At 42.8% G+C, this 21334-nt stretch overlaps 1 protein-coding gene and 1 long non-coding RNA gene across 7 annotated transcripts in view; one reads left to right on the top strand and one right to left on the bottom strand.

Annotated features, from left to right (window-relative positions):
• The window catches only part of RPTOR (regulatory associated protein of MTOR complex 1), a 150025-nt gene that overhangs the window by 21934 nt on the left and 106757 nt on the right, over window positions 1-21334 (top strand). For all 5 annotated transcript variants that reach the window (XM_075771018.1, XM_075771019.1, XM_075771020.1 and 2 more), the window contains exon 4: window positions 16677-16835. In XM_075771018.1, the coding sequence (XP_075627133.1) occupies window positions 16677-16835 (159 nt within the window). The remainder of the gene's footprint in view (window positions 1-16676; window positions 16836-21334) is intronic.
• LOC142604444 (uncharacterized) lies at window positions 5456-7494 on the bottom strand. 2 transcript variants are annotated; one of them, XR_012838325.1, is made up of 2 exons: window positions 7360-7494; window positions 5456-5638 (listed from the first exon to the last, which is right to left on the bottom strand). It is a non-coding gene; the product is annotated as an uncharacterized LOC142604444 (long non-coding RNA). The 2 variants fall into 2 exon arrangements; XR_012838324.1 differs by having other exon boundaries at window positions 5456-5593; window positions 7360-7468.

Here is a 21334-nt window from a genome sequence, read left to right on the forward strand (position 1 = left end):
ACTCTAAACTGACCAGAATATTCAAAGGACTTTTTCTTCCTTTCTGTCATCTCGCTCGATAATTTTGTCGCTTCTGTTGTGATTCCTACTAGTCCAGCTGAATCCCAATGGCACTCCTACGCCAGGTGCCTTTTGCAATACTGTTCTTTATTCTCTGACAGGAACTTTCCTGCCACTGGAAGGTCAAAACCTGCTGTCGATAACTCTTCCTGAGTAGAGGTGAGGTTAAGAAAGCTGTCTCAGAGACACTTAGATTCCTCCATTGCTCATGAAGAGCATGCTTAACACTGGGGGAGCAGGACCTTGTCTCAGTGAAAATGAATGTTTTAAGTTTTTTAAAATCTTCCTTTCCCTGAGGAGTTCGTGCCACGTGGTGGTCTTTGCGCAGTTAGCTGTGAGACCGCTGGAAAACAGATGTTTATATCTCCCTCGGGTGTGGTTTGGTAAGGGTTCCTTTTCCCCCCCCCCTCTTTTTTTTTTTTTAAATTGTACTCTTGCAGCACGCAGGAGCCCTGGTTGTGGAGGAGGCTTTGGCTGGGGCAGGTGCTGTGCAGATGAAATGGAAACCACTGCTGCACAGCTCGCAGTCTGAAACAAGACTGATGCAAACAAACGGGAGTGTACAAAGAGGCAGTAAAACAATAGCAGTCAGTGTGATGAGGTCTTGGCATTACAGAAGCCTGGCTCTAAAAGCTTGTGTAGATGTTACGGCGTGGTGCAATATAGAAATAAGAAGCCAGTGGTTATAGGGAAGTTTTGAAAGTGCAATCACCAGGTGGAAGAGACTATACTGAGGGAAATAGGTTTGGAGCAGACCAGAGAATAGGGCTGTAGGTAAATTTGGTTTGCATGTGAGATTACTGAAAGAAATAAGGTTTGGAAGGTGCAAAGAAGAGGAGCAATAGTAGAGCTGGAGGAGAGAGTATCTAGAGAGTAATTACAAACAGCACGTTCTTCAAGCTGGAGCAATATGTAATTGGCACATTCACAAGATCCATCAAAGAACCTTGTCAGCCTCAGCAAAGCCGGGGGCTGGAGTGGAACTGTTATCCTTTTAAGCTGGACTGTTACAGAAAATAAAGCTTTAGTTGTGGTACGCAGGAGTTGAGGACCATGGATGGGTTGGAAGAAAAGGGAAGTTGTGTCCTCTGCTCTATTTAAGGTAGACCTTGGTCTGACATCTTATTTTGATGTGTACAGAGGTTTCAGGGGAGAAGGAAAGAGCTGCAGAGAGCCTTGTAGCAATTTGAAACTTGTTGTCCCTTGATGTGGTAGCAGGGCCCAAGGCTCAAGTGCCAGGTTCTCTCAACAAGACTTCTGGCCCCTGGCGAGTGCAGGCGTTGGGCCCTGCTCTTCCCGAGATCTGGAAGTGAGCCCGCGAAGTCACAGAGGAGCGAAGCACTCTGAGCTGTTCTGAGATCTTGCAGAACTCTTTTATTGGGATCCTGCTTTTGCATAGAGACCTTTACTTCAAGTTGAAGGTCAATTCTTCTATGGAATTTGGGATTTTTTACATCCTCTGGTAAGTAACTTAATGGAGTGTGAGAGGTTTGTGCCTCCCTGTAAGATTTAACCACAGCAAGGTTTGCAATTTGTCATCTGTGCAAGGTCTGTTTCCCCCACACCTCCTCCTGCCCCTTTGGCCAGTAGCTCTGGGGCTTCTGTTCCCTTGTTGTAGCCAGCACCAGCAAAGCCAGAGCTGTAGAGATGACATCCCAAAGAATTTTCCCCCCTTCGCCCACTTGCCTAAATAAAACAAAGTCAATTACAGTATTGATTTTTCTAATTCAGGTGCTACATTGTTGTTTTTTTCTTCTCTCTGCTTCCTCCTTTTTTGCTAAGGCAGTCATCTTCACTGTTTGATTGTCTAACGGAATTAGTTGTATTTCATTATAGCTCCACCTGAATAGACATCACTGGAGTGAAGGAGAACTAGGATGAAAATCCCAGGTAGGGGGAGGACTGGAGAGATCAGAAGACAAGGTTAAATAAACTTTTAGAAAGCCTTTCGGAAGGGTGGCTTGGAAGCAAATGCTGGTATTTGAGAACGCCTGCATCTGTAGCATCCCTAGTCACCGCTGGTGCTGCGGACACTTGTCACACAGCAATTTGGTTTCTGTTCCTTATGCAATTCTCTTCTTGATGCTCCATTACTTACCTTAGTGTCACTTATTAAGAGACAGGTGGTAATGTATCTGAACTCATTAGTCTAGCAGATCTAGGCATGTTTTAAGTCTTTCCAGCCCATTTAATTTACGTGGTTGTACCCATTTTTTCATTCAGTTCAAAGACGTGACATACTCAAGGAGGAGTGACTGCAGCAATCTTTTATTGAAGTGGGCCTAGGGGATCTGAGAAACTTGGTACTAATCCCAAACAGGCATGCCTCTTCCTTTATGTATAGCATTAATAGAAATGTTAGTTAGTTGAACTGTGGCTATATATTACCTTTTTCCCCAAGTTGTTGGTGCCAGGCTGAGACTCTCAGCAGTGTGGATGTCCCATTGTACTTAACTATGCAGGTCTTTATTTAAAGGGTTTTCCTTCCCCCCCCCCCCCCCCCCCAATGTCCTGTGTTGTGTGATGCCTCTTGCAGCTTGTATCCACCAGTGAGTGATGGTCTCTGAGGAGACATCTCGTACAATATGGACAGATTATACTTTTTGTGGCAAGCCTTCAAGGAAACAGTGATGCTTTTCTGATCAAACGAGGCTGCTTCTTTCTCTCTTCTACTCTGCTTCCCAGCAGTTTTCTATTAATTTCAAAGGAAGTACAGCCGAGATACTTGAAACAGATAATTTAAGGCCTCTACCTTTTTGTGCATGTTTTCTGTCATTGATGCTGTTGTTTCCCTCATTAGATATCTCTGGGCTTTGATAGGGTTTCTGAGGTTTCATTCCTTGCATTGCTTCCTTCTGCCTAATTAATTGGTAAGTTGCCTGCTGCACATCAAAGGTTGAGCATTTCCTAAAGAGTAACTAGTTAAGCATGAAAACTAATTGAACACATGACCTAATTATTGGTCTCTCTGTGAGTCATGCTTTTCCTTTCTTTCTGTAGGGTTTTTCTTTTAAAACAACAGCAAATACTAATTGCTCCTGCAAAAGAAATACTGTAGAATTCCAAAGGGGAAAATGTAAAATGGAAAATCTTGTACGTTGTCTCCCTACTCTGCAGATGTAGGAACACGTAACAAAAACTGAAGAAGGGGTAAAAAAAAAAAACCAACATTGTGACCTTGTTTTACAAAACCAGGTTTTCCTAAGAGGACTGTGTTGTTTGTTTTCTATTTCCCAACAGCCTCTTGAATTTGGCAGCTATTTCAGGCTCTGCAAAATTTTGCTGTATCAATCCTTTGCTGTCTTGTTAAAGATCAACTGTCTTTAGCATAAACCAGCATTTTTTTCCTAGGGAAAAAAAAAAGTCTGTCATAGAAGAGGGGTCAACAAGTATAACTGCCAAAGCCAGTTATTCACGTTCTCTTTCTATCTGAAAAACTGTCATGGTACCATTCTGAGTTTGACTGTTAGCCATGTGCTGGTTTTGCAAAACATCCTCCCTCTAGAAGAACTGGTAGTTTAGCCAGAAAAGCACGAATTGTAAGTATGGTAAATGATGAAAGCCACTTTTTTTTTATGTCTTGTGAGTACAGAGAAAATTAGGGCCAATTAAGCAGTTATCTGACTTGTAGTTTTCCTTTTGGTAGCTCTCTGAGAGCGCAACCCAGGCATCCACTCATCCGCAGCATAGCTTGGCAGGAGAGAGCACAAGACCAGGGTTTCCGTTTAAACCATCACCAAAGATGGTTTTAAACCATCAACTGAAGCTACTCTCTTTTGTGCTGACAAATCTGAAGTGGACCACCTATTTGCTGCTGCTGCCGGGGCACTAAGCATCGAGAGGAAGTCACGATGAACGTCTGTGGAGCTTTTAGCATCTGAAACCACTGCACGGGTTCCCTGGAGTTCTGTAGCCTGAACTGTAGCAGCATGTCTGTAGGCACTGCTGGTGTGACTGCCTTAGCGTGGGAGCAGCTCTACCACCTGTACACAAAAACCCATCTCCTATAGCAATAACTAAAGGATTTGGGAGGAAGCTGTGCAAGCGGAAAGCTCCCTACTACAGTTCTGGGGCTCAGTCTAGGTAGAATGCATGTTTTAATTGTTTTGATAGTGAGGGGAAAAAAATCTGATACATCTTTAACTTACTACTAAAAATAAAGTGGAAACTGCAAAATTGCAGCAGTAATGTACTTAATACTGACTTCTCTGAGATTTTCGTGGAAAAGTGAGGCACAAAAAGGAAAGAATAGTTACAGGCATGAACTGATGTGAAGAAGCGTGTTCAGAAGCTGTAAAGACAAGAAAGTGGCATTAAGCCGTTTTGTGAACTGAACTGTTCATGCATTGCAGATCAGTAGTGATCTGGCATTCTGGAACTAAGTCAACAAACTTGCAAAATCAGGTTAGTGGGAAAATCCTCTGGGTCTTGCCATCTTGCTGAAAGCCTCGAACACTGCAGGCAGGAGTGACCTTGAAGGAGATGGGGCAGAGGGGAAGCTATTGCCGAAGTCTGGAAAGATAAGTTTGAACCACAATGAAAAGGACATTTAACTTGTAAGCAAACAAAATGTCTTCCCATTTTATTAGAAAAGTGATGCAGTAACGTGACTATTCAGGTTAGCGTATCTCTGAGAAGTGGCAGTCTTCAAAATCACTAAACCGCTCGAGCAGCGGCTGGGCGGTGATGCCTGCCTTGGTTGTGCTCTCCAGGAAGCAGACCTGCAGCGCCGCCAGGCAGAGGCTCCAGAACACCCCACCGCTATTTCTGCACATCTTAAACAGCTCCCCTTGAAAATGCAAAGAGTGACCTGGTAAAATCTCCCAGATGCACGTTCAGTAAGGCCGGCTTGGCAAGGAAGCTGCTAAGGGCGTAAGGCCACCAAGAACCAGATTCTTATTTTACCTACCGCCTTCCCCTCCCCTGCACAGTTCACTGGTGGCAGCAGCGCTGGGCCCCCCTTGCCAAGGTGGAATTCCTTGCGACTGCCTCTGAAATGCTTTTCCTTCGCTTTATCACCCAGCATCTGAACTCCTCTTAGTTTTGAAATCCTCTATTTGAATGCAATCCTTCAGTGACCGTGTTGCTTTCTCTTGCTTTGCTTTCTGTAGTCTTCTGAAGATAAGATCCATTCAAATGTTTTATACTTCCTCTCTCTTTTGTTTTGTATTTTGTCATCAAAATAAGGCCAGAGTTGGCAGACAAGCGAGAGTTTTGTATTCTGGGGTATGTTCCTATGACCATTGCACTCTTAATGTCAGTTTGTCCTAAGATGTGAAGAAAGACCTGATATTAGAAAGGCTTCTTTAAAGAGATAAGCAGCTCTGCCTGCTCAAATCTGATTAACGATTTTCTGTAATTACCACCCAGCCTCTGTGTGACCTATTTAAAAATACCTTGTCTTTGTGCTCCATGGAAAGTAGTGAATCACTGGTGATGACAGACAGGGAGGAGCCTTCTGCAGGTCCATTGTATCGACCCTGGTGCTCTTCATCGAGTAAATGCCACTACTAAATGGACCAGTCACTGCAAACTTGGGTGTGCACATGATATTATGTTAGACTGCTGGAGCATCTTTCTGAGTAGACATCAGATTTTTGTGCAAAATATAGAGCATTAACAAAGAAAACTATTTACATTTTTATTTATATTCCTGCTCATCTCTAAGGCAGAATGATAAGAGCCTGAAATGCTTCATTTTAACTCCTTTCATATGGATTTTAACAAGCATAAACCTCCAAATGATTGTTTTTCCTTCTCCTGACTCATTAAGCTGTTTGTTAACAATCTGTCACTTCATTAAACAATTACTTTGCAATCAGAGGAAAACTTGAAATTACTAAATAATGATTTTGTATAGAGAAGATGAAGTTCTTGTCCTAGCACGAATACAGCATAGTAGTTCCTCCTGTTGAGGACGATGCGCTTTGACCAGAATATAAAGACAACCAGTTTGAGGATTCGCTTATGCTCTAGACTAGTCCTGCAGCCTGAACTGGCCTCCGAGTAATATCAAGCCCAAAACTTTAAAGAGCTCTTAAAATAGAGGTTATAAAGAAGGAATAGTACTAAACTGACGCCGTTGCTTAGGAGTTACGTTATTTGACTAAGTAGGTTTTAATGATGTGTCCTGGTGTGTACTTAGAATCCTGTTAGAGCATTTTGTGATGTGACCCGTCAAACTGCTGTTGGTCTGAGGATAGGGATCTGGCATATGAGAAGCAGGTTTAAGTTCTTTTACAATTCTCTTTGTTTAAAATAAGCAATTATTTATGCAGCCATCTCAGAATGTTTATTTTATTTGAACAGATAGGGAGGGGTTCTTACTATGTAGTATAGGCTGGTGGGTAGAATTTCTATAAATCTTGGAGCAAAGCTGCAGTGTGTAGCAGCTTGTAATTGCTGAGAAACACACCTGTCTCCTGAATCTATTGTAGCAGATATCCAAGGTTAGTAGTCTTGATTTTTGTCTTCCCTGTCAACATCAGTTCTCATGAACAGGCTGCTCAAAGGTATTTTTTTCGGAGTATTGCTGAATACTGAATCCACGCAATGAGGATTAGGTACTTTAGAATTCATTTCACATTGGACTTAAAAGCAAGGTCAAAGACTCTGCAGAGGAAAGGTAAAGTCACTACACTGCTGACTACAGTCAAGCGAATAAATGTTCCACCCTTATAGCTTAGCTCTAGTAATGCATTTTGTCCCAGACATCTAGCAAATTAAGCTGTGTAAGTCTTGGGCTGCTTATGAGTACATTAGTGTGTAGGAGATTGAGATGGATTTTTAAAATGCAATCAAATATCTCCGGAGGACTTGCCTAAGACTTGCAAGAGTCTTCCTTGTGTCTTAGTTTAGCATTTAAACTTAAATATCTGTAAGTTATAGTATGTCTTCACTGTAATTAATATTCTTCAAGTTAGCAATAGCTAATAATTTTTTCAGAAACATTTTTTGACAGCCTGCATTAACCAGGTTAAGCTGTTGCTTGTAACATCAGTTCGGAATTTCCAGCATACTCCCTTGTACTTAAATATGCAGTTTCTGATTATCTTTGATTAATCCTCATGAATTACATCAGGGTAATTTCATGTGTCCACAGCCTAACATTAAAACACCTACAAGGTGTTTTTTTAAAAAAAATAAAAAGCCTGGAATCTCTGGATATGGTTCAGACTAATTTGTATTTGCATGCATGTGTCTAATGCAAGAATTATTGTGGTCATATCAGCTCAAGCTTACAGGCAATTGAGTTTATGATTGATTGAATAGTAGGTATAAATTGAAATCACTTCTTACATTGCTGAATTGATCTCTGAAGTTATCACGTAACACGCTCTGGCAACTGTTTACTTCTCTGCTACCCGCGTTTTGCAGTCTGACCTGGTGCAGCAAAATCCTGATCTGGCGCTCATGTCTGCAGGCATAAGGAAACAAACACCAAAGTTGCATCAGTGCAAGTGTTGTGAAATGCAGAAAACTCTCTGTGCGACTGCAGGCTTCCTGCCAAGTACTGTGCTAGACAGAGTTTGCCAGGTACTTTGGGACAAGCTTGTCACACCACTCTCCTTTCTGGGCTCTACAGCAAACTGGGAGTGACTACAAGGTCGTGTGCTGCAGGCAGAGGATTTCTGTCTTACTATGGTTTCGCTGCAGTTTTCTTTGTTTGAGGTGGATGTGGAAAACAGCTGCGCAAGTTAGAGTACGTTGCTTTTGTATAAAATGTCAGATATCCTTTACAGAAAAGGAGCCAGATTTATTACAAGACATACTTTTTATTGATGTGGTAAGGGTTATTTTAAACAAGCACTTGTAATGGGGTAGTGCAGAACATGTTGCTTCATGAATTCCAAAGGTTGAATAGATTTTGGACTGATTTCCTGAGGAAGCCAGGCTTTTAAAACCATGCAGTGTGTGATTGCGTCTTGCACCCACCATACATCCCAGGAACCTTACCACATCACACGCCATTTTTAAAAGGGTTGAGAATTCGGAATATAAATTTGTCGTAAACATTTTGTGACAACAGCTGGGTGGAGGTGGGGGACACAGTGCGTATTGATACCGTCCTGGTCAAGTAAGGAACAGGCTGTGGTCTGAGCCCAGCTCTTACCGGCCATTAATGTATGGGGAGGGGAGAGAAAACACCATTACCACACAAAGCTTCAGAGAGAGATTGCATCCCATTAGGTGATAGAAAGTCCAAAAATGAGCAGCAAAGTTGGGGAAAATTTGGCTTGATTCTACTGCTCATGAAAGAATTCTTTCCTGTGTAGATTGTTCATTCATCGTGAAGTTGTGCAAAAATAAAAGTGTTCTTGTACAGTCTAAATTTGTCTGGTCTTTGATGTGTTTCCAAAGCCAGTGTAAATTTAGGATCCTGAATCTTTCTTTGATGCAAGAAAAAGATGTGTTTTAGTAAGTATTAAAATTAAATCACGGTAAATCACAGGATTGAGATATTAATAATGGTTTTGAATGAACCAAAGAACAAAGTATTTTTGTTATGAATGAAGTACGTAGTTTTTCGCTAAAACAGCTTCGACATCAGAAGACTTGGAAGTAGGCCAACTCAGTGTCATATATAGAAAAAGGAAAGAAGTGTGGGAATAACAGTCTATAGTAATGAAGTTAGTTGAAATTAGTGGGTGTAAAGCAACTAGTAGTGAAAGGTGTTAGGAACATAAACTGCTAGTGTGTTTTGGAAGAATTTGTGGAAGAAGGGGCTTAGAGAAAGTTGCTCGAGATGTAGACCCTCAGGGGTCTTTGTGGAAGCTCAGTCTCCGAGGAGAGGTTTATCCCGTAGGTTAGTTCTGGGGCTGTCCCTGCCGAGCCTGCGGTGAGTGAGCCGAGCTGAGTAGTGAAGTAGCGATAAAAAGCCTCTGGGTTGGTAACTGGGCTGTACTGGTTCTGATCCAGGACCCTGCTGGTACCCCAGCCAGCTGCAGGTGGGAAAAACCACGTCACGCAAAGAGCCTGAGCGTGTATCGTACATGCTTGTTGGCTTTCTGAGCCGGTATGTTCTCATATGTTCTTCTTCTTCCAGGAGCTTATGAATGGTGAAAAGTTTGAAATGATTCAAAGTAGTGCTTGAACAGTGTCCTGTGGCAAGGACATGCTTGTCTCTACGATGGCTGTTTTCATGGTGAATGGCTCTAAAATAGTAAAAAAGAGGAGATATTTCTCATCTCTCCACCTTGTTGCTTTTGTCATGGAGATGCAGTTTGGCACGGTTATTGTGCAAGCACGAAAATCAAGCCAGCAGCACATGCATGTAGGTGTGGTATAAGCTTAAATTTCTCAGTAATCTCTAGAGTTTTCACCATCATTCTTTTACCTGCACACGCACCCATCCTTGGTTTTGGGCCTTTTAATTTTCTGAATGGTTATGTTGCTCAAAATTTCTATTTAAATGTGTTAAGCTAAATAAAATAACTGTAACACCAGTCTTTGGATGCATGGTGTTTTGCTTGGGAAGACTAGTGCCACTGTTCTGGCAATGTTCCCTTTCATTGTTTTGTGTGCTTCCAGTGTGTTAAATAGTTTACAACAAGTAAAACATCAATGATGTCATTTTGCTGTGTGGCACAACATAGTCATCCCATTCTACGGCTGTGAAACTGTTTGACATATATGTGCCTGTTTTATACATCTAAGCCAGAGTTTGTTCCAGACGTTCAGAGGAACATGTTGCATCAAACTGGCAGTTGCCTTATAAAAGATGGAATCTGAATTAATTCAATTTTATCTTTTTCACTTTAAGGAAAACTAAATCCAGGATGTTTAGTGTTCATCACTAACAGGTCTTCAAACATTTGAGAAACATCTCTGGCTGCAGGGTTTGGAGGTTTTTTTATTCTTTGGGTACAAGGTACTGGTCTGAGTTCTCTTTCTGTGAAAACAGTTGTTAACGTGCTCTTATGCGCGGCCACTTCTGCACTGCCATATCTCGCAGGGCGGCCCTGCAGTGCGCGGGGCTGGGACGGCTGGTAGAGGACGTGGCCGTGGGATTGAGCTGTGGGCTGGTTTGTACAGTTGCAATCCGGAGGACTTGCTGAGATTCTTCTGTGTGAGGAGAGTATCGATCCCTGGAGCACCCTACCCTGAGTTGGGTAAATTCTGTTGTAGAGATAATCTGTTTCTGATCTGTGCTGCTTTCTTGGAATGGTGCAGAAGGAAGCAGCGTGGATTTGCTTCCTTCCAGGGTCAGCTTCGCACCAGACCATTGGCATGCCTTTAAATAAGTGTTCTCAAAAGTTTAATCTTTAACAGTCAGTTTGATAAAACTGACTACAGAAGTTCCGTAACAATTTTCCTGATGTCTCAGAACGTGCTGTGAGGCCTTTTCTCCCCCTTTTTCTTCCCCGGTGTTCTGCTCCTTTCGTCCTCACAGACAACACTGGCTGAGCTGGCTTGTGGAGCAACGACGAGGGTTCTGAGCAGTGACCGTGATCCCTTGAGCAGTGCCAGGGTGGTTTGTGTGCTGGGCTGGAGGCTCCGGTACGCACGCAGCCAAGAGAGGGAGTGTGCAACCTGCCCGTCTTCGGCCCTTGGAGCTGCTGATCTCATTACTCTTGTTTTTAGTAACTTATTTCTTTGTAAGACTTTTTATATTTCTGTTCTTCAAATTTGGGCATTGTTCCAAAAAACACTCTCTTGGAATAATTAGATTGCTTTGATTCCTTTTAATTAAATCACGTTAAGTAGGCTGTCTGTGTGCATAGGAAAGTCTCAGGTTTAATATGTTTTCTGCATTTGGAAACTGGGATTCAAATCTGGTCTAAGTCACAGTGCAGCAGCTGCACGACACCCTGTGGTGTCCCGTTTGCACAGAGGTTCACCTTCAGCAGTAGAGTTGCTTTGAAGAATAAAGCAGAAAAGATTATAAATCATCATAAAGAAGAATTAGGGTATGTTAGGGAAGGATGTTTATAACCGGAAGGGAAAAGCAGCATGCGGTGCCTTGCAGGGCTTTTGGGCATCTGCCCTAGGAAGGCTTTAACACGGGTTAGATGACCAGTTGTCAGGAAGGATACAGATGTAATTGATGCCGCGTCAGGATAACTGGGCTGGGACTAGGTTAGTTATGGTAAAGGTGATTTTGATCCCTTCGAGGAGAGATGGGAATGAGAGGAGGGCAGATGTGAGCAGCAACAGAGCTGTGATTGCATGGGAAACTTTGTTAGTCCTTACGCTGTGAGTTTCAAGCCATCCCGCACTGTTTGCCAGTGGAATTTTACCCCCTGGCCGCTTCTCTCTCAAGTTGTTTCTTGCTGGTATCCTGTGACCCCACTCCAAATGGTCTTGTAGAGCTTAATCTGCTAAATGCTAAGGGGCTTAAATCCTGCTTAACCAAGGTCTGTCTGAGAATTTCTTAACTTTTGAGTGTGAGCCTCTGGCCTTGTGCAGATGATGCCTTTTCTCCACTCAGATGAGCAGAGTTTTACCCTCTTTACCTCCCTTACAGCAGTGCGCACTAGTTAACGTCTCTTTGTGGCAGCTGGGGAAATCATTGGAATAGCTGTGTCCTTCAGCCCGGACTCACCAGAAGCATCATCCTCAGCAGCATGAAGTTACTGGGGAAAGCAGTTGGGGGATCATGTGCCGATAGGAGTTGTAAAAAATGAGGCATGAATTTATTTTTATGGAAATTATGCCCATTGGGTTTAGAGAGGTATCTTAGAGATAAAAGGGGAGTGACTTTAGGCTTTTGTTATGCTGAATGAAAACAGGGCAATGTTATAACTTGTAAACAGCAAAGGTTATGAATGCCAACAGATAAATTTTTCACAAAGTTCATATCTGCTGTGCCAAGTGTCGCTTCTCTGGCATTGAATCACACGCATGCTGTGGTCTAAGGCTTGTGGAGTCTTTCTGGAAGCGAGACTGAGGTCTTATGCTGCAGGAAAAGGAAAGATCAAGACTTGAATTGTATAACTTTGACGGGGAAATAGGTTTATCCGTGTATTTTTTTGAGGGGGAAAAACATTCATCTCCCTGATGAAAGTGCCATAGTGCTCCATGTGCCTCTGCCAACCACGGCGGAAGCATGGCCTGGCTCTAAAACTCTTTTTCTCTCCATTGCGCATTAATGGTTAAGCAACATCAGAACTTAAATCACTTATTCTCAAATTGTCACCTTTAGCACTCTGCATTTCATCCTTTTCATAAGACGTAACGTTGCCCGAACTCAGCATCGGACAGTGTTGAGCACAGCAGGGTTTGGAAGGTGAATAACTCCGGGTTCTGCTTTCTCAAATGACAGCAAAAGCACTTTGTCAGGAAATCGCTGAGCTGCTGCAGCCCCTGCTCTTTTGAGCATAGCTTGGTGATTCCAGGGAAGGGGGTCTGTAACTTTGACTTGTCCTCATTGTTTGATTTTTATGTTTTGGCCCCATTCAAAGTAAAAGAAAAAACCTGTAATTAGGTGAAGTTTCCAAAGCAGAGCCATTAATTTAAGCACTAAATCTACAGAACTGTGGGAATTACTTCATGCAGCCAATACGTGCTGACATTTCCCAGTGGGATAGAAGCTGACGAACACAGTGCATTGGTTTTTCACCTCCAGACAGACTCATCTTGGAGCGGTTACCGCTATCACCTGCTAATCAGTGAACGGGTGGGTGTTTTATTTATCCTGTGAAAGAACTAAATCCCTCATGAAACAAATGGGACAATGCTTGTGCTTTATTGTTGCTGCTTTTTGTGTTTGAGCCCTGGTGCCAGTGCAGCCCCTTTAGCGAGGCTGGGTTAGGGCTGTTCAGTTGGAACTCTGCTTTACTTGTCCACTGACACTTTTCCCCCAAAATAGAAATGTCTTAAAAATTAACCTAATAACTGTATTTTTAAACAAGTATACAGGAATAAGGTTGGATAAAGCAGTGAGTGCTTCGTAACAGTGTGGCAATATTACATAAACAAGCAAAACTTTTAATTTTGCCTGTGCGAGTGGCAATGAGGATAGTCTGGATCAGGCCACCACAAAGTTATTGCTTTTGACAGGAGCTCTTCAGTGAGACACTGAGCTGATCAGAAAATCAAATTCATACCAGAAAGCCAGCTGACATCACCGTCAGCAATTTCATGCTTGTCCATCACGGCGCCCTGGTCGGGCTTTTTGACAGCTCTAATGCTACGATTGCAACATCAGCTGGGAGCAACAGATACAGCTGGGCATCATCTGCAGAGGAATTGAAGTCTAGATTGTCTTGTTTGATAATTGTGTCAGGAAGCAAAGACTCCTTGCCAAACACCAGAAAATATCTGTCATCAACACATGATAGAAGGCAGGGAAGGCCAGCCTGGCCTTCAGACGCAGTAACAACCTGGAACTGGTCAATAGCTCATAAAAACAAAGGGAAAACAAAACATAAAGCCTTGGTGTGTGTCTCTGATTTCAACAGAAGTTGCTGAGATGAAGCCCAACAGACCTTTTGGGGTTTAGGTTAGGATCTCTGTTACCTTTTGCACTAAGTACTGTTTGGAAGCATCTGTTTGGGAGTGGAAGGGAAGGAATGCAGCACATCACCAGGGGAGAGAAATGAATAATGACAGAAGGAAATATTGGGAGGGTGACAAAAGGAAACTCTTCATCTGATGGGTAGTGATGCTAAAATGCAAAATGGTCATATGAGAACTAAAACTGTGCTTAAAAAATGCTTCTTCATACTGTGAAAGGAAAGGTAAAATTGTTGAATCAGTGAATCCTGCTGGACTGCAGCTCATCTGGGTGCCATGGTATTAAACGTGCTGGGATGCTGCAGAACTGCTCATCGGTAACGTGCTTTCTGGTGCTGGGTAGGAGTGGCAGCCCACAGGTTAGCAGGGGTTTTATACCTTTTCTGTATGTTCTTCTCAAAGACCTTCAGCTTCTGTAGTTTTGTTCTGGAAGGAGACCTTACTTGTTTTTAACAGTTATTAAAAGTAGCACCCTGTTGCACAGAGCATCACACAAACCAGTAAGCTGCTTCTCTCCCCCACAACTAACACCCAGTACCCCAATCAGATGAACGAGCCCTGAACGTTGCTTGTAATTACTGTACTTCTTCTCTGGTATTTTTTGCATACCAATGAAAAAAGTCTTGAAGATATTTTTTAGGAAAAAAAAAAAGGAAACAAGACACCACCTGGTCTAGTTTGTTACTCACATACCTGTTTCTTGTCGTACATGCGTGAATGATGTGTCATAAACTCACGCCTGGAAGTCCCGAGCTGGCAGGTGGGACCAAGGCTGTCTCCTTATTTACAGGCTGCCTCCTCTCCCTTCCATTCTTCCCAGCCTTGGGTTTCTCAGTGTGCAAATGATATGTTTACAGTTGGGATCTCTAGATCTACAGGCCTTAGTTTTAGAGTATGAATTCACCTCCATTAATTGCGAGCTGTATTTAATATTGATGCTAAAAGGACGTGAGGAGTGTTCCAATGAGCATGTTCTCCTTTGGAAAAAAGGAGCTGAAAAATTACCAACCACTCTGGTTATAGTGTCCTGTAAAGATGCCAGCAGGCAGAATGTGATTTAAGGTGCACATTTTTGCAAATCAGCGCCTTCATAACAGCACTGAAAGGAGAGAGAAAGAGGTACAGGGGGAGTCTCTGGAAGATTTATATATAGCCTCTTATCTTTATTTAGTGCAGAAATTCCCCAAAAGGATGAGTGTGTCAGATCACTGGTTCGTTTTTAATATTTTTTTTCTCCTTTTGCTTGCTTTTCTTCGTTGTTGTAATCATGCAAATGATGCCATTCAGTGTATCCATCTTGCCTATTGACTTGAGATGCTGAATATTAATTGAGCAGCATGAGATCTGTTTTTCAAGCTTCATAGATAAGCAAAACAGTTTTATATTAAAGTGCTTCATCCTCTTTTACTAGGATACTTTAAGACTTTCTTATCTTTGCCTGTCATACAGAAAACCTAAAAAGCCCAAATGTCTGAGACCTTGGTTTGGTTTCTAAACAGGCTTTCAGTAGCAGATTTTTGTAGAGGTTGTTCTGCTCTTAAACTTGGTTCTTTATTTCAGTACATTGGCTTTAATTTTTTTAAGCCATTGTGATTCTGGATTCTCAGTCTCTCTGCAGATCTGGAAAAGAGAGGAAGAAGCAGGTTTTTATCTTTCAAAGGACAGTTGAAAGACTTTTTGTTATTATTTGGCCTTGCTTCAAGAAAATGCACTTTTGAATATGACAAACCAGCTACTACATAGACATCTTGAACTTCACCAAGTAAAAATGTTTTTGAAGCATTGGTTTTTTTAACAGGTTTTTTTTTCCTCAAACACAGAAATGTGCTCTGATTTATGTGCTTGCTGTAGAGCTAGGAATGATAATGTGTTCACAGCCAAAGTTGTGATGATATCGAATATAACATTTTTCCAAAAGCAAGGGGTGATTGCCAAGGGCTCTTGATCAGTTTTCCCTCTTTTTACCTGGCTGTGTGAATATCAGATTCCTGGGACTTCTGTGCACTTCTTTTATCTTGAGAATGGTGTTGTCTTAAAGCATGAGCTGTTGTTGAGATGGAGATATGAAATATTGTTATATTCATAACCCTTCTTTAGGGAGGGGTTGCAATACAGTCTGGTGTCTCATCTTAACAGTTAATTTAAAGTATGTTAGTGATATGCTACATTGCTCTGCAAGAACTTGGCCATGTTTCTTTTTGAAGACAAACTTTTTGCCATAAAATTTCTCACTGGTCGATCTAGAAAAGGCAAGACTCTGTCTAGGTTTAACATATTTGCAGAGATATTGACCGGGCTTCTTTTCTATCTGCCTTATTAATAAAAGGGGAACTAACTTTCTTCTCTGTGAGGGTGCTGAGGCCCTGGCACAGGGTGCCCAGAGAAGCTGTGGCTGCCCCTGGCTCCCTGGCAGTGTTCAAGGCCAGGTTGGATGGGGCTTTGGGCAACCTGGGCTAGTGGAGGGTGTCCCTGCCCATGGCAGGGGTGGGACTGGGTGGGCTGGGAGGTCCCTTCCCACCCAAACCAGGCTGGGATTCTAGTCCTAGCTAGCCCTAACTAGTCAGGGCTTAGGAAGAGGATGAGGCTGCTGCTGTTCTTATTCCATGAAGGATAGCTATCTGCATTTCTCCTCTACCCTTCAGTCTGGTGTTTTTGTTCCTTTTAAGGCTTGAAGCAAGAGCTGTGTCCCTTTTCCAGATGGGAGAGAAGGAACATTTCAGTATGAGATTTGAGGTTTACGGAATATCTGATTTCTACACTTTTGTCTTTAAGAGAGAATTTTGTTCAGCTGAAGATGTATAGGGTATGAATTTGAGGATTAAGAAAATTGTGCAGGGTTATTTTTGAGGCTGACTAATGTTGAAAACATATTTGACCTTCCTATGGCTTTTTGAATGTTAATAATCCCCAAGCAAAATGGATTGGAGTTCAGAGATGCGATAAACTCGCTCAAACCTGTGTTGTTCCTGTGTGTGCGTGCAATCCCACACACCAGTAGCAGACATAGTTTGTTTATTCAGCTCTACAGTAAATGTTTTGTGTTTTCTTTTCCCAATGTAACCAATTTATATACATGCTTCTATCTTAACTAGGTGCCTGCATCTTAAATAGATTTGGTTTTATGCTTAAAATGTTTATCTTACATTTTATGTTACTAGGCCAGGTACAAGCAGAGTCTTGATCCTACAGTGGATGAAGTTAAGAAACTGTGTACATCTCTGCGTCGAAACGCCAAGGAAGAGCGGGTACTTTTCCACTACAATGGACACGGCGTCCCCAGGCCAACAGTAAATGGGGAGATCTGGGTCTTCAACAAGGTGCGTCTTTGAGAAGCAGTGCTGAACAGCTTCATCTTTTTCACTGCTATGTAAATTATTGAAGTGTTCTGTTAGAGAACAACTGAATTTTCAGGGTGTAAAATGTGTTCACAGGTATTTGTTTGGTTCCCTGCTGAACAGCTCTTTGCTTTCTTCTGTTCCTGAAGTTCTGAGACCAAACAGGTCGTCCCCCACCTCCCGGCAGGCAGGACAGCCTGCTCTCAGATGCACTAAGGCTCACTGCCAGGCACTGAAAAACCAGCTGCTTTCCCTTGCTTCGTCTGCTTTGCAGAGATCGCACCCCAGTTCTGTTGTGTCTGGGCAAACAGTGAGGCCCCCCCAATAGATCTGGCTCTGCTGCCTTTTGTCCCTGACTGATTATTAAGTTCTTACCGTGAAGTTTATGCTTAAAATATCTACTAACTCTGAACAGCCATTGTTCAAACAACCTAGAGATACTGCGTGAGAATGAGAAAACAGATGGCTAGCTCTGCTTCAGAGCACAGAGTGCTGAAGAGCCTCTGAGTACAATATAATAGGTATTGTTTATTTTTTTAAAGACTTTTGTTACTCTTGCTTAGCTGTGGATTGTAGCCATGGTTTGTACAGCTATGTAGATCACCTGCAACACCCTTTGAGTGATACCAAGTGTGCCCTAAATGTACTTTGCTTTCCCTTTAGTTAAGCTATTTCATGTATATTAAGGGTAACCTGTTTAGAATGGAGTCTTAAGAAATGGAGAGATACTGCTTGTAGCTGAAAAGTATGTTCAGCTGACATAGGACTTGCATTCATTATTATACATATGCTCCTATTTTATTTTGGGGGCTTATTGAGCTGCTTTTCTCATACTTCACATGTATTATTTTTATAATTGAATGAGTATTCACTGGTGATTTGAAAGAACAGGGTAGAAGGGAAGGGGAGAAAGTGCAACAGGGCATCACTTTATTCTGGTGCATCTATACTGGAGACTTGATTAGTATTCAGACCGATACACAATTGGTCTGAATACTAATTCATTTTGAAGCTGAATTTGGTGTTTAAGAACAAATAAGAGTGACCTTCTTCTTACTTGACAGCCAGTGGGTAATAAATAAGCCAGAAAGAATGCTGGGTGGAATGTTACACATGCAAGAGGAGGAAATTACTGCTCAATGAAGTTGTGTGTTGCGCCAAATGCTTTACCAAGAGCTTACTGGGTATTTGCCAGTTTGCGTGCAGTATCAGCTGAGGTAATGTGCTATGGATGGCACTGGTGATTAGGAGCTGAGGTGTCTGATTTATCTTACAGATGGTGAAAAAAAGAATTTGATTGTCATAGAGGTTGATGGGGAAAGTTGAAACTTTGTGATTTTTGCAGCATGTTACCAAATACTGGCTTTTTTTGGAAAGAAAGAATCAGGAGCAGAACTTTTCTTTTAAGCAAAGGATTAAACTTAAGGAAGTACTGGGGAGGGGGGAAAATCAACAAGGCTTAGGACTGATTTCTGAAGAATTCAACCTTAGACCTAAGCAGAGGGCCTGTGAGGCTCAGCATTATAGCCCTCTTGAATTGAAATAGTAGAGGTACTGAAAATTTGACTGCGCTGACATTTTAAAATTGGATTTAAAATGCTCATGCATGCACTTGAAGTCTCAGTTATAAGAGCAGGAAGGCAAAGCTGAAAGGGACCTTGAGATCATCCAAGCGAGGGGCCAAAAGGGATGAGCCAGGCCTTGTTCATGGATGTGGGGTGTTACAGGCTGACCTGCGTTTGTCAAAGCAAATAAAAGGTGTTGGATTTATAGTGATTTCCACGTGGCCGAGTTGAGCATCTTCCTCCTGTTCCCAGGAGTGCGTGGTCCTGGGGAGGCTCTGCAGGCTGTTGGCGAGGGTTCGGTGCAGGTGCTGCAGGGGAGCGGAGGGCGTGGGGCAAATAGGAGGAGCGACATCTTCGTTCGAGGGCAGGAGACAGCAATGAATTTCAGGAAGCTCTGCAAACATTCCAATATGCTTTTGTTCTTGGTCTGTAGATGATCATTTTTCCTTTCTTCCCCCCCCTAAAATTGGTGTGCAGCCATTATGGGGCTGATGAGGTCGGTGGTGACAGAGAGGACTTCACTGTGTTTGAGCAGCCCAGCCTGCGTGCGGCACACGAGGCAGAGCTGTTTGGGGCAGCACCTTGCACAGACCCAATGCCTCTTTTCCACCGGTTTGCTGTGAGGGGAGAAGACGTGAAAGCAACTTTGCAGTGCTGTTGGTAGCTACCACCAGAAAGCCTGGAAACTTGGAGGACCTTAGTACCTGTTCAGTATTTTCTTTTTCACCTATGTCCCCTGGAGCAACCAGCCATCGTTGGAAATCTGCTTTTGCTGTCACAACGCTTAGTTTTGTTTATTCATCATGTTTTGAGAGGCTATGGCTTTCAGCTCTTCCTAAAGCTTGTGATGCCAGGAATGTTGTGGTGTTGTCTGAATACCCCAAGCAATTCTATGTGTGGGCTTGGAGGAGGTACGATGCAGCGGACAGAAAGGACATGGCTGCTCATGAGCATCTCTCCTCTAGTGCCACAGATTATTAAGTCTCCCACGTGCCAGCAAGCTATCGGAGACAGCAGATAGACGTAGTGGTGTAGGAACACTTTGTAATGATGCTGGAGAAAGTTCATGGAGTGTTAGATCTTCACTAATATCTTCCCTGATATCTTCCCCTTAATTTCTCAAGAGCTGGTATTTTAAAATTTAAAATTTAGAGCGCTGCCCTTGCACAGTTGGTGCTCTGTCTGAACTGGTGGTTAAAAATGGTAATATAAGGAGAATGCTTCTCTCATATGCTTTATTATCTACTCTTCTGAAAATCTGACTGCTGATATAGCTGATTGAATTAGTTGAGAAAGAGCCTGGCGGATGGACAGACGTTCTCGCAGGCGTCCCAGGAACACCTGGATGGGTAGCCCTGCTCCGGCTCCGCATTTCCCTGGCTGCGGCACTGCCAGGGCATTAGCAGGTCGTGCCCCTGCCCAGTCGGAGGAAGACCCCTGGATTTGCACTGTAAGAAGCCTTCTCACACAGCAGGAGTGTGTTCAGGAGAGATTAAGCATGGTATGTCCTGATACGTAGATTAAAAAAGCTAAAACCTTCAGGAAGTGTCATGTAGCCAATTCACTTCAGCTGCGCAGCTCAGTCATTTGTTTAAACAGTGTTCAGATGCTACAGGGGGGGTGTGAGTAAGAGGAAGGAGTATGGTACGATTTGGATAAGGCACTTGAAAAGCTAGTAGCTAAACTAACTTGGTCTTCAAAAACCAAACCTGCCTTCTCTCTTACAGACAGGTTTTCCTTGAGTTGGATTTTTTTTAATAGATTTTATCAAGTTGTGTTTGCTGTGGCGTAAGTATCTCTGTGGTTATCTTCACCTTTCAGGCTTCACCTATGAAGCAAGTCTTTCCTTTTGATACTTCATGTAGCCTGACAGATGAAGAGGACAATAGTAAATAAATAACCTGGTACTCATCTGCATTCATTTTATTAGAATTTAAACCTGACCTATATACGCTTTGTAGAAAAGACGGTGGTAGGGAGAGGCGGCTCTGCAGCACAGCGTGCGGGGAGGTGCCCGCTCCCCTTCCCGCACCCATCCTCCTCCCTGCGATACACACATGCTTCAGAAATTGCTTCGGCTCGGTAACTTTGTGGGGTCAGATACAGCGTTAAGGGAAGCAGAAAGTGTTTTCCGTTGTAATTTTTTCCCCCAGCTGCTCAGCACATGCAGTGCTACTCCAAGGCAGCACGTGACGGCGCTTATGGTGCTTTGGTTTGTTAATTCTTCCTTTGCAGCTCAACAAACAAAATGTTCCTGAACTCTTTCAGTTAGAGAGATAATAAGATGTGTAGAAAGAACTGGGGATGGGTTCCTGTAGGTTCATTGCCACAAGGTTCATTTCCTGGGATTTGTGAGAGATTCCCTGGAGTTCAGAAAGCCCAGGGCGGAAGCTGAACACCACAAACTTCTGAGGAGCAGAAGCTCTAAAAAAAAGCTTTAGAGAAGGAAATGTGTGCTCTTCAAACATTGTTTCATGCTTGATAGGGAATGGTGTAATGGTATAAATTGTAGCATGCTTTGGAAGAATGAGTATTTTGAAGATGTCCTTTTCCTGGGCCTGTTATATCTTACTGTTGTACAAAAAGACATGAAATGTGTGTACGTTGTCAGAAGGAAATTCTGCTGCTAATGTGAGAATACGAAACACAAAATGCGCATCATCGTTGTGCTCCTATTGAGTCCTTTGGAATCTATTTACGTATCACTCATCCTGTGCACAGCTCTGCTGAAACATCTTCTATTTGACCAAAAAAGGGCCAGAAGCTGCAGTCCTCCTTCACGCCGTAGATGGCCATGGCTCCTTGTTTTATTTAACTGGCTGCTCTTGTTGACACGTGTTACGAGCGAGCACTTAACGATGGAATTGTACGTTATTTTACTGTAGGCTTCCTGCGCTGGCTTGCTGCATGGTATGG

Source organism: Balearica regulorum, chromosome 18 (genome assembly GCF_011004875.1).
Source record: "Balearica regulorum gibbericeps isolate bBalReg1 chromosome 18, bBalReg1.pri, whole genome shotgun sequence".
Classification (NCBI taxonomy): Eukaryota; Metazoa; Chordata; class Aves; order Gruiformes; family Gruidae; genus Balearica; species Balearica regulorum.